This window comes from Colletotrichum orchidophilum (genome assembly GCF_001831195.1).
Source record: "Colletotrichum orchidophilum strain IMI 309357 chromosome Unknown Scaffold_199.1, whole genome shotgun sequence".
NCBI lineage: Eukaryota > Fungi > Ascomycota > Sordariomycetes > Glomerellales > Glomerellaceae > Colletotrichum > Colletotrichum orchidophilum.
The window spans coordinates 47,698-60,894 of NW_019173155.1; the positions used below are offsets into that span (position 1 = coordinate 47,698).

A 13,197-nucleotide genomic window follows, 5' to 3' on the forward strand; every position below is an offset into this window, starting at 1 on the left:
TCTATTACGACTGAATTCACTCCTGAACTGGAGCAGCGCTTGCACCGGCAGTTCGACGTGTAAAGGAAATGGCAAGGCTAGAAATGGGGCGGAAAACTGACTGGGCGACGCTACTCCTTTAGCAATATTCGAGTCTTCAGTCCACAAGCTTCATGTGTCGACCTTGCTCTACTTACCTTTTAGAGTCGGCAAGGCCGCCTTCTGAACTGTCGTCTCCGATCCAGATGGGATTACTGCACTGTCGCCGAGCGGCGTAAGCAGACTGTTTTGCGCCTCTCATTGTCATCTCCAGGTAAGCAAATGTGTTAACAAGGCTGTCCTCGGCGGGCCCGAGAGGAAAAAGGCAGAATGGGGGTTTGCTTGGTCCCGGGGAGTATCATCGACCCAGGTCGGCATCGGCGCGGCATTAAGCGATGCACACCGAAGGGAGATTTTGTGTAAGAAGCCTCAGCATGAATTTCCGAGGCTGCGAAATGCAACAAAGAGGACGATACCCCTGCGCAGTAGCATGGAGAGTCAGCAGGGGTGAATGGTACGCCCGCACCCTCCTTTTCAGCTTCGTTGCAACACCACACCAGCCATCGTTGAGGGAAGAAGGATGCTCCTGTGTTGCTACTTAGGGTGCCCGCTCTCGTATACGCCGGTGAAAACGCCGGGGGAATGCTGCGTGCATCACACCGAAGACTCTTGGTTGTTTACATATGCAGCTTGAGCCCTGCTCAACTGTCTTATGTGGCGTCTGTGACTGAGAATCATTGGCTGTGCTTTCGAGGCAGCCGATTGCCTTCAAGTTTCCGTCGGTTCTGCCTCGAAGAATTGAGTTATTTATCCACTGAGCTTTGAGGCTTTAATGTCTCGTGCAAGGCGATTTCTCGCTTACGGCATCTTCTCGAGCTGCTGCATTTGCCGCGACGACTCACATTGTTGGGGCGCTCAGGCAGAGTCGAGGGCTTAATCCTCGTTCCAGAGTCGCACGATGTAGGAGGTTTAAGATGTCGCTAGGCGATATACTGACCGTAAAGACTTCTTGAAATTAGTTTTGGGTTTCTTCTGCTGCGAGTGACAGGTCAATCAAGCCAACTTTCGTTTGCGTCTCTCAACCGCCAACGTGAACATGGACCCATTGTCCGTCACAGCTTCAGTGATCACTCTGATCGAGGCATCAGGCATCGTGAGTGAAGGCCGAGATCAAAGCGTTCAGAGCTCATAGGCTAATGCAGATGATCTTACTTAGCTCACAAAGTCTCTATATGGCTTCATACATGGCCTGAAGACAGTGGACACTCGGGTCACTAGGCTATGCGAGGAGCTCACGAACTTGACGGATCTGTTGGAAGCAGTGGAGAGAACTTTGAAAGAATGCCGGTCCTTCGACCTTGCTGATGTCGAAGATGACTTGTGGCAACAGAGCAACATCGCTCTCGCAGATTGCCAAGCCACGCTGAACGACTTGAAGATGCTCCTCGCAAAGGTCAAGAAGGCGGCAGGCACTCGGACCTTTGGATGGAAGTTCCGAGCCTTGTTCGATCTCACTGTTCATGGCAATGAATTGGTGGCGTTTCAGGAAAAGATTCACAAGTCGAATGGGGCTTTGCAGACGATATTACACACCATCACCGTGTCAGTTCAGCCGTTACTTTGTTGACTTACACCTTGCAAAGTCACTAACCTATCACAGCTCGCTCTCCCTCAAGAACAAGATATCTCAGACTCTAATCATGGACGAATTATCCAGATTGAGATTATCTATCGACCGAGCTCTTGAGATATCAGCAAAACCATCAGAAGTGATTGCCCACACTTTCAGTCATCGATCCAACGCAAGACTTTCCCGGAACTTACAAGCTCTGGCGGAAGCTGCAAAAAACTTTTACTCAACAGCAAGCTCTACAGCCGGCACTTCTCGAGGAGACCGCAGCGAAAGAACCTGGCAACCTTTATCACCCACCGGTATCAGCCTGACTAGTAATCTCTCACCATTCAGGCGGGAAAGAGTAGAAAGATTCATCGTCGAGGGTCAAACTCAATCTACACCATTGGTTCCACAACTACTTCCGCAAGTAGATACTTCAGTCCGCAATCAGCCGCCCGGGCTAGATAGTTGTGCGTCCCCAGTGAAAAGCGAATCAAGCGATCTTCCGGCTCCAGAAGACGACAGTGATCTTGAATATCTAGAAGTCGATGACGACGAGGACGAAGAAGCGGCATTCAGTAGAGACTACATTCTTTGCATTCGCCAGATTGCAATCGAGAACATCAAGTCCCGCGATTTTGTCAAAGCGGCTGATATGTTGACAAAAGCTCTGGCAAGTTATGAAAAGGCCACCTTGGACGAGGGGGACTTCTGCCAGAGTAGCTACATATCAATGCGCAGTCTCAAGGTCCAACTAGCCATTTGTTACTTTTTCCAAGGCAATTGGAAAATGGCCGAACCTGTCGTCACGGACCTGGCCTCCTCAAAGTCTGGCAGAGACAGTGTGGTCTGCAACTTGTTGCATGCCTTGGCACTTGCGTACTTGTCTGAATATTTCTTTGACATTGCTCTCGATACATGCAAGCAAGCAGTCAGAGGACACGCAAGATTGTCTAAGCTGCGCAAGACGGATATCATTACACTGGATCTGAATAACAGTTTGGGTTTGTTGGCTACGACGTATGACATGACGGGCGATTATCTGAGGGCAGAGGTTTTCCGGCGCAGGCTTTCACAAGGATTCAAGTACCAACATCCAGCCAATGTCACAGACTTCCTTGAAAATCACTCAGATTTTCTCTCCGCAGCTCTGGGGCCGTATACTCTAGATCCCGCCTGTGTGGTTCTACCGGACTCCCCAGTAGGACAGCCTAACGAGCAGGATGCTGGCGCATATTCACCCTCCGGGCAAGAGGTGTTCCAACTTCGATGGGATGGCTGCGGGACCATCAGCCATCTGCCCTCGCCTCTACAACTCAGCATGGTGAAACACCAGCGACTCGATATTGATACGAGAAAAGAGGTAATAACACCTGCAAGACCCTCTGTCATTGAAGACGATACGGTCGAAGAGAGCTCGCCGACGGAAACGATTGGCACGAGTCCTGGAACGATGGCCTCTCCAGTTACCACATCTGACGGGTCTCCTGTGTATGGTCGGCTTACTCGCGCATTCAGTCGTTTCGGACTGAACCAGTCAGTGGCCAGGGCGGAATCAGGCTTCAGCAGTGCTCCCGAACTATCGCTGCCGTGCGATTCTTGCCAACACAGCACCCGAGTCACCCGACAGTCTACGCGTATGAGCCAGAAAACCCCGAGTGCGGCCAAGCCAAAGCTTTCCATCAAGCTTCCAGCGGCAAGGCAGACAGAAAGGTGGCCGTGGGTGAAAAGTTGGCGAATGTCGTCGTCGCCTGATGGTGTGCTCGATGAGCGACTCAGGCCTTCCAAGCTGAACAGAAGGTCTGCTACGAGAAGTCCAGGGAAACGCTCCCCTATTAGCGAGTGGTTTACGCCCGCAAAATGGTTTCGTGGCGGACAAATCATTTCTTCCTCCCCAACAACCTCTCTGAAAGCTGAGGCAGCCAGCCACACATGGGTGAGACACGGGCCATACAGGCCAGAAGAAGTATTCCACGAACTCAATGACAGTTCCATATCGGAGCTTGGAATCACTAGTCCTACTCCGGAGCTTGCGGAAGACCGGCCGTCACCTACCTCGGCTAGATCCCAAAGAGTACGCTTCTATATACCACAGCCTGTGAACAGATCAAGCATAATGGCAGGTACGGAGAGATACGAGTTGCCGCCGGATTCTTTCATGTCGGGTGCGCTCGCGGGCCTCTGAATCAACGCCAATTAAACAAAGCCACACAGAATCTCTGGACCTTCTGTCTCATAACAGGCGTGGCCTGAGCAATCTGATTCGAAGATCAGAGCGAGATTTTTTTATTCATCAATCTTCAGCACAGCTTCATGAGCTCTACCGATTAAGGAGGGATGCAAAAAAAAGAAAAGAAAAAAAACCAACCGCGGAGACCGGAAACTTTGGCGGAGACCGGAAACATTGGTACTCAGAACGCTGTGTGACACTCGCCGACTTCCACAGGTCAGCTTCTTCCCGCATGACACTGAGCCCCGGACAAAAGCTGGCCCTTGCTTAAGAGCTCAGAGTTGAATTTCTTCTGACAGTTAATTGGTTGAGAAGTTCTACAGACAATCATGTATCGACCACTGATTTCATTGTATTAAAAGGATTCAAAAGCAAAAAATCTCCTTGATATCATGATCATACGACACGTACACCTACATGTATTGTAGGTAGTTAATAACATGTACCTAAGCATAGAAGACAAGTAATTGCTATTAGCAAGACAGGGCGAAATGACTTTGAAAAGATCTGAAGAAACTATTTCCCACGTGAGCTGATGATAGATAGCATCGTTAATAGCTGACAGCAGCGTGGAACTTGACAGCAGGTTGTGGATGCATTTACCGGCGCACGCCGGACCCCACATCACCGGCCGGTTGCAACGCGGTACGACCGTCTCCACTTCGCGCCGAGTTTGGGACCCACATGGCGGCGGGATGACGTCGAAACCCGCAATCGAGATCTGGGCCAGCCCTTTTGATCTTTATTTCTTTTTCCCCCATGCCAAAGACTTGGATACTCCGGATAAGGTACGTCCCATCCAATCCCACTCATCCCTCCCGCTGGAGTCTTCCCCCACGTGCTCCATCACGAAACCTACCAGCCCAAGGAGAGCGTCAGACGATGCCACTAGCCAGCCGTGCCAGCTCGAAGGGCATTTTCCCACCACTCAATACCAAGGCGTAATCTGAAACTATAAGGCAACAAGAGGCCGCTCGCTTGCGCTGAGTGGTCAAAGTGCTTGGAGGAGTCCCCCCCTCCGCGTGGCGCAATGTGGCTGCCAACTTCCAGGATTTTGTCATTGCGCTGGATGATGCCCTTCGCAGGGGTCTCGACGGGGGTCCTCCCCGGCTGCCTGACAGCACGACCAGCCTATGGCATCGCGCCTCGACGCCTCCATCACGGACCCGGATGACGTACCCACGGGCATCTTCAGCCACACATACGCACACGCGCAGTAAAACAAGAGAAGGATGGGCGAGTGACGACTCTGATGATGAAAGTGTATGAGTGTGTGTGTGTGTGCTGGTCTTGGTGCTTGGGCTGGGCTGGGCTGGGCTGGACCTTTGGATGGACCTATATCAGGCCGGTAGTCCACGTCGCGTTCCTCGTCCGTTTATGGTGTTCATCTCGTTGATCTATTCCAACCTTGCCTGTACTTTCCATCATCCAAACAGCCAATATCGTCACATCTTGATACTTCCATCCAAATCATTCATCATGGCTGAGTGGGCAAAGCAAACATACAACCAGCAGTACGAGAAGTGGGTTCCATGGCTCGAGGACGTCTACCTGAGGTGGTTCACCAAGGACAACAAGGCCAGCTACGCGACTAAGGGTAAGCCACGAAAGCCTTCACGAACCTCCCAGATCACACTAGTACCTGGGCTAGCGGGTAGAACCTCAGACTAACAGGCTCGTGTTCAGATACCCTCGACAAGAGCAAGGTCACCGGCATCGAGCAAGTCGACACCCTCCAAGACGGCGTGCACAACCTCGCCGCCGGCCAGGTCGGCCAAGGCGGCCTCCTACAGCCCATCGGCGACATGGCCTCCAAGGAGGGCGTCAACCGTGCCGAGCGCCAAGGCAAGGATGACGAGGGCGGCTACGTGCCCACCGCCGTCCCCGGCTCCGGTGCCTTGAACCAGGCGGGCAGCGGCGTGGCCGAGGGCAGCAAGACCGTTGCTGGCAAGACAACTGAGGGTGTCAAGAGCGCTGGCGGCCTCGTTGGTGGTCTGTTTGGCGGCGGTGCTGGCAAGGCCAAGGCTGAACAGAAGTAAATGCATTGTCGCCCAACGGACGTCAGTTTGTTCAATAGGAGGAGGAGCTTGCTTTTGTTTACAACATCTGATGTTGACTTGGAGAGAAGGCATACTGCGTGTCGAATGTTGGATTTGAATTACGGGCGTTGGATTGCCACGGAATTTTGTCGCTTAGCTCTGACCACAATACCCACAAACGGTCTTTGAATTGAATCCCATGATGATTAAAACCCTCTCGGCATCCGTGACCAATAGAATGTGGACGGTTCACCGCGAGCAAACTGCTCTACTGTATCCGGATACAGTGTAGGTGATTCAACTGTTGGTTGGCGCATATCTACGGATGAGATGGTCGACGCTGTTTGCCTGTCTGCATGTGTGGTTGGCGGCACGGGATGCCTGTTGATGGCCGTTTGCTGGTCTGTCAAGGTTGTGACAACCCGTCCCTCATTTTCAAAAAGCACTCTCATTTCCATATTCCAGCACCAACGTCGTTTTCCCTCTATTCATATTGCGTCGCGTTTGTCCAACAGCCGTTGCCGAGATGAGGGACCAAATCCGCCGGTCAGGCCACTCCGGCGTGTATTCATGTGCAAAAAAGCCCCTCGCCCTGGCCAGGAAGCTCAAGAGCAGGCTATACTCGATTCTGTCAGATCTTAAAGTGCGAAAGATTACATTGACAACCACCCCCAAGCTTCATGTACTCACTGCCAGCGGCTCCTCAGAGACCCTCGTCCCGCGTCGCGAGGCATATGACGACTCCGTCGAAAACGTTTCCAACGACGTTTCTTTTCATCACGACAACGAGTGTCTCAGACCTTTGCCAGTAGACCGATTCAGCACGAGCTTCTTGGGCAGGCTTTCTGGAGAGATTCGAGAGATCATATTTCAAGAGCTATGGCGCACAGCTGGTCTTGGTCAGCACATTGTCCGTACCGAAGCCGGTTATGGACATTCCAGATGCTTATTCGAAAGACCTGATTGTACCGCCGTTGAAGCGGATGATCCCTGGGAGTTCAACTGGATGGGGTCTGATGCCCGCGGGTCGGTATCGCTCTGGTATAAGCGCGAGATGTCGGCGTGGTGTGATCATTGGAAATGCGAGGAGGCGAGAGATGAGAGAGAGATTTGGCGAAACATTTCAAAGAGACGAACAAGTCACGGTGTCCCTGCCAAAACTTTGACACCATATCTTCCCATGATGCTGACCTGCAAGACGTTGTAAGTTGCGCATTCCATTTTGCTGAAGAGATGCAGGGGATCCTCAGGGGGTGTCGTCTTCCCAGACAGTTACTCACTCAAAAGCACATAGATATTTCGAATGTTCCTCGTCACTCTACAGGTCAACAGAATTCACCATCACCGACATCAAAGTGGCGCGAAACCTGTTCGGTGTCCGATGGAAAACATCCAGCAGCCACCCACTCCGGCGCATCAACTTCTCCTTCCGACGCCAGGCCGACCAAGGAAGCACGTTTGAGCAGTGGGTAGAATCATGGAGCGCGATTCTGAGGATCCTTGACACCCCCCAGCTGATGACGGTCAATCTCTGGCTGGACAGCGACATTTACTACGAGCGATACTGGTTGTCGGTGACCGGCAACGTCCTCCGGCGGGTCCCGGAAGCACTGGCCCACAAAGTCGCCGTCAGCCTGCCGCCAGACGGACACGGGGACCGTACTGCGGGGGGGCCGCGTGGCTGACGGGACTCGACGAGGTGCCGTGGGCTGCCTCCCGCTGGTGCAGAAGCAAAAGGGAGGCAGAGTGCTCTGCCGTGAGACGGACGCGGATTTGACTTTGCGGGGGGGGATGGATGAGTCTGGAACCTTTCGATTCCCCAAAGTGAGGGAGGGGAACATGTGAGATTGGCCCGACGGGATGGGAAAGCAAATCAGTGATGGGACGACGTGTGGGATGCATAGTTGGGGGGGCGAGCTGAGGACGGGTCTAGAATCGTGACCGGGAGATGATTGACGAATAGCCAATGAATTCGTCTCGTGTATCTAGGAGATCTGCTCTTCCGGCATGCGCTGGGCATCGATGATCCCCGTCGTGAAACTATGAAACCGCGAGACGCCTCATCGGCTGATGTGTATTAGAGCTTGCGAGTTTGCGAGAGAGCCCGCGGAGGGGATCCCGGTTCCATCATCACACCTCCATTTCGGCAGAAGCGAACAAACCCTTTTTCGCGTTGGCGAAGCAGCGAGAGGCACGTAGGGAAACTCTAACGCACTCATTGTCCTGTCAACAAATAGGTTTGACTGACGTGTGGGTTAACTTCGTAGACATCATTTTGTTTTACCATGAACCATTAGGAGCTTGCGCCGCTCCATCTCTTGGGCGGGCGAGAAAGCTGGATGATGGTGAACGTTGCGGCCGTGCGGGGCAGCTTTCGGTCAGTAACGGAGCAAGAGAGAAAACTATATTGTTGTCAGCCCATCGAGATCTTGGCGTGAGCTTGTCATCACCCTGTGAACGGAGTACCTCATTCGTTTACAAAGCTGATCTATCACTGCCTCGTTTCGACATGGCAACGGAAGTGGGCGGAATGTTGCCGTTCAGTACGCGGAGGGTTCACATTATCGCCGGATAGCGCGGATCACAATCGTTCTGTATCAAAGTCAATGTTGAAGAATTGTCCAGGGGGAGGGGGAGACTGGGAGCATTTCCTCCGAAAACAAGTAAAAGCTTGGGATATTGGACACATCGCGAAGCCTGAGGGTCCGAATGTCTTTAATTGAGGATGGTCCACAGGGCGGAGGAACATGAAGGGGTGAGGGGTCCCGGCCGGCGCGATTCGTATCCTGTCCAAGACTCCGGAGCCCACCTGCGCGTCCTGCGCCCGCCGCCGAGGAACTGGGTGGTGGCCCGGCTGAAATGGGCCGCCATGATACGACTGTTTTTGACGAGCGTTGATAATCACGATGAGGAGCCTATTAGCTGCATTCATCGAACCATTTTCCGTTTCGAGACTTTGCGCCCCCGGGCAGAATTTCAAAACTCTCACGAATTAGCAAATTGCCTCTTATGGACAGGGGGCAGCTTTCGGTTCCTCGGCCGAGAATGGAAAACGGGGCTCCATGCGCAGACAGACAACGCCAGCGCAGGCGGGACCTCTCTCCGGGGTCCCGTTTCGCGAACTTCACCTGGGACGGCCGGAGTGGGCTCGACAGGTTCGACGAGATCGGAATCCAAATGGCTGATCGGCCTTCTGACAGCAGCTTTTGGTCTGGCAGACGGCAAAGCGACAAGAGGCTCTGCTTGGGTCTTCTTCTTAGCGCCCGAGTCGCTGTTATGGCCGAGCCAGGGGGTTTTGCTTAGACGCTACATTTCGAGCTAGAAACCCCTCGAAAGTGGGAACCCGGGTTAGAGCTTCTGTCCATTTCTGCCGACGTGCTACAGAGTCTCTAGAGCCATGGAAATCAGGTTTTCAATGATCCGGACGACAGAGGAAGAACGGACCTAGCTCAACATGGCGAGGGGTGATGTTTCGGGACGACTTGAGCTAGAACTAGACATGCAAACCAGACGAATACATTATAGTTCGGCAAAAGGCTGTAGGAAACTAGGAGACCGAGATTTCGCACCTCTTTTTTTTTTTTTCCGACCGCAAAGGAACCTTGTGCAGGCTGACCCCTTCCTTCCGGGGGGTCGCGAGAGCGAAGCTATTCACACTTTTAGGACACTTTGACAGAATGTAACCTCAGCAGTCAGCACCCACCTCCTGCCACCTCACCGAACCCATAACAAACCCATCCAGTAGGTGCCGATGGTACCTCGCCACTGAGCTACCTACAATCAGATAGGGCCGCCGACGATCGAGACCGTCTGGAGGCTGGAGCTTGCCTCGAAAGCAAGATTCTTGCTACAACGACCACCAATACGCCCGCGCCGACTTTTGTCCTTCTCACGCATCGTGACTTTGGAGGCACTTCGTCTACGGATACATCCCGCACATCGGACCATCTTGGCCCGTGCTGCTAACCTTTCTCTTGCCTGGCTGCTGCACGTAAGGCTACCCTGTCGGCCGTTGGCTCACATGAGCTACTTTGACCCGTGGCGTGGGGCCCTCCGCCGCCGGAGGGTATGAATTAAAGTCAAAGTAGCTGCCGCATCCGGATGTGCCGTCCATGTCGAGGAAGGGACATTCTGGATGCAGGCGTTCTCCACGACGCCCAGGACCGCGATGCCGGATGAGGCACGAGGAAGAGGACCGTGGAGTTCGGCCGCCCGCCACGTTCCCCCTTTGCAGCCACAGCCGACATCCTGTCGTTGGAGGGATTATTAGAGATGGTGCTTCGCGCGTGGGTAACAAGGAGGAAGCGGCGTGCCATTTGAGTCTCCTGAAGGTCAAACTCCTGGCCGGAGAACAAAGGCAAGCTCCGAGCTGGAAGGGCTGGCCGGACCTTGGCAGGCCTTTGATAGACCTTGCGAGAGAGACGAGGCATATCCGTACTGATGATACATGTACTCTATGCCCGCCCTCGCCGCTAAACCTGACACTGGTATCCGTACTGCACGGCCCAATGATGTTTCGCAGGGGTCTCAACGGCGCCAGCCAGCAATGCTTCAAACGTATGTGTGTTGCGTGCGCTCGATTCTGCATCAACGTATTGCCCTCCGAGCGTTATCCTGTTTCCCGCAGAAGGAAACAGGCGAGGCTGGCGCAAATGTGGCACAGAGGCCGCTGCTTACGCTATTCATCGTCCAGCGCCAGGAGTCGAAACGCACGCGCTTGGAGATGTCATGTGAGAGGCAAGGCGACATGCAGCAGAGATCCGCAGATCCGTGAGGATTAACAGACGCAGAAAAGTCAAAGATTCCACAACCGTGTGTGCGGCGCCGGTTGTGCGGGGATGGGGCAGTCAACATTCCCACCAGTCTCTTTCCGTCCATGTAAAAGAAAGGATCAGGGGAGCGGTGGAGAAATAGAGTTGTGGTGGTAGCTGCTGTCAGAGTCGATGGCTGGACTACTGGTGCGGACATGGAGGGTTGGCAAGTCGTGCGATGCCAGGATCAATCAGGAAAGATATTCTGTCTGGCATATAGCAAAGAGAGAAGTGGAAGCCGGAGGACTTGCTGGAGGTTTCTTGTCCATGGCAGAAAACGGTACAGAGCCTAAAATCTCTACTTCGGACCAAGCTCACCATGGCTACACTGTATTCGTGACAAACAGTGGCGAGTCGAATGCGGGGGAGCGGTATCCCTGGATACTTCGGAGACACATATACCTTGGTATTATTAGCAAACAGAGATGCGACGGACGAAGGTTCATTCAACAGGCTGGTCGGTGCTTCTTGAGATTCGCGCCGATGTGACGATGCTCTGCCCTTGCCCTGTCCCTATATCACGCAACGATATAGCCATGTGAGGATTCCTTGACACTGCAGCATTGATCCAGGTCCGGGTTGCGAATCTTGTTCTGCGGCACACCCAGGCGCACCGCCAGGCCAGGGAACAACTCTGCCAAACACAGCGCAATAATTAGGTCCCATTATAGCCCCCTTGGCGCTGTCATGACGTCCTGCCGACTACCTTCTGCTACAATGACACGGGCCCAGTTGTCGGCGGTCGAGGTGAGAGAACAGGATGAACACCCTCACGTCTGCTGCTGTCAATGTCGTGTGAGATCAGCCTGCTGCCAACAACGTCGCATCGTGAGTTAGACGAGACGGGCGGGGAGCCGTCGAGTCTCGAAGGGGTTACGGCGCGATATGTGCCTCGACGAAGCGAAGTCTTACCACTTTGACAATCAAACCGGTGCTGCTATGCTACCGCTTCCCAAGGTCGATGACGCGGGATGTGACGGAGATAGAGCCCCGGGGTCCGCCAAGGTTGCGCTTCCGGAGCTCTTGAGATGATCTGATTTGCGGCATGGCACCAGCCTACACCATGTAAAATGCAGTAGTGAGGTCAATTGAATAGCTTGAGTCTTTACTCGGGTTTCTCCTACTTTGATACAAGCCACGCCCCGATCTAGAACTTCTTTTTTTTTCCTTTCGCAACGAGCTCAGCTTGATGTGCACAGGTGAGTTGTTCCGCGCCGGCGATGGAAAATCCCGCTGCTTGGGCCAAACTACACTAAGCTAAGCTCAGCTCATCCGGGATAAGGGCTGCTGCCAATCGAGGTCGCATTGGGGGCGTTTTCAGTAAGTGTTTGGCGCGATAATTATGTGTGGTTGGTGCTGCGTCGCTCGGCCCTGTGCGAGTCTGGCCAAGACGAATGGCACCCGAGGTGGATGGGTATCTGCCGACTTACTATAGTAGACTTTGGAATCATGACCATATTTCTCAATAGGCTGTTCTTGGCACTCTGAAAAAGCTCGAACAAAAGGTTGACAAAGAGCTCTTCATAAGAATCCATGGTACAGAGTTTCCCGTAGTAGCTTTCTCCTCGCGATATTCCCTTGCAAAGACGACGAATCCCCTCCCCAACGAAAATCCTTGCGATGCACCGCTCATGTCCTTTGGAACTATACCCTCTTGGCATAGCTCCCGACAGAGTATCATTAGAGGAACTCCGTTTGAACGAGAATGGTGACGAGTGGACAAGTTTGGGCGATTGGACCGCCTCTACTCCGCACTTGCGCTTTTGTTCCTTCTCTGCCGTCAATGATACGGTGTACGCCACGAGCAGTGCCAGGGCAGAGCAAAAAAAAACTCTAAAAAAAAAAAAAGGCTCTTAGGATTTCTATCCCGCGCTGAGACATGCGGCAGCCTCTTCAGCCCGCAGGCCTCGTGGCAGCATGTCCCAGGAGGAAAGCGTGGGAGCAGAAGAAATGCAACGTCGGCGAGGGGGGAGGGACTATTGAATGCGGGCGCGCTTACACCGAGGCGGTGACCGCGCAGGTTCGATGTGCATAGTGGCGATGGTGTTGAAGCAGGTTTGCTTGCCCAAGACAAGAAAGAGCCCTGCCTGGCCTTTTGGTCTCGGTAAGCTTTACACCCGAGATGAAAATTCTCGCCCTCAAATCAATAACATCGTGAGTTTGACTAAGTAGGAGCCAGGTACTAGATCGGCCCTAGGCAGAGCAGATGGAAAAAGCATAAGATTGCAGAGAACTAAAGCCGCGCTTCTCGATGAGCCACTATCAGTTGTCGTTAGACTACCGCGCTTCTCTGAGCTGGGCATCTAGATAGCGGCCACAAGAGAGGGAGAGGGGAAAGCCGTAGCTGTCTGTCTTGGACTCTTGGAATCGTCGAGCGTTGCTCGGCTCGCGCCAGTCAGGAAACAGAACTGACCTACGCATCAACCCGGGCAAGTGTGGACTGGTGGACGGACAGGAGTGGTTGCTTGCCTAGCGTCGAGAACC

General features: G+C 53.3%; 2 protein-coding genes across 2 annotated transcripts; both read left to right on the forward strand.

Moving 5' to 3' along the window:
• Nucleotides 1-1,114: 1,114 nt before the first annotated feature.
• CORC01_13564 (uncharacterized protein) lies at nucleotides 1,115-3,818 on the forward strand (the record flags this gene model as incomplete). The annotated part of the gene is made up of 3 exons (XM_022625181.1): nucleotides 1,115-1,171; nucleotides 1,235-1,620; nucleotides 1,679-3,818. 3 exons carry the CDS (start codon nucleotides 1,115-1,117, stop codon nucleotides 3,816-3,818), a joined length of 2,583 nt encoding a protein of 860 aa, XP_022468326.1.
• Nucleotides 3,819-5,342: 1,524 nt separating this feature from the next.
• On the forward strand, nucleotides 5,343-7,587 carry CORC01_13565 (uncharacterized protein; the record flags this gene model as incomplete). Its single annotated transcript, XM_022625182.1, has 5 exons — nucleotides 5,343-5,460; nucleotides 5,550-5,898; nucleotides 6,140-6,190; nucleotides 6,368-7,105; nucleotides 7,227-7,587. The coding sequence occupies 5 exons, from the start codon at nucleotides 5,343-5,345 to the stop codon at nucleotides 7,585-7,587; spliced, it is 1,617 nt and encodes a 538-aa protein (XP_022468327.1).
• Nucleotides 7,588-13,197: the final 5,610 nt, after the last annotated feature.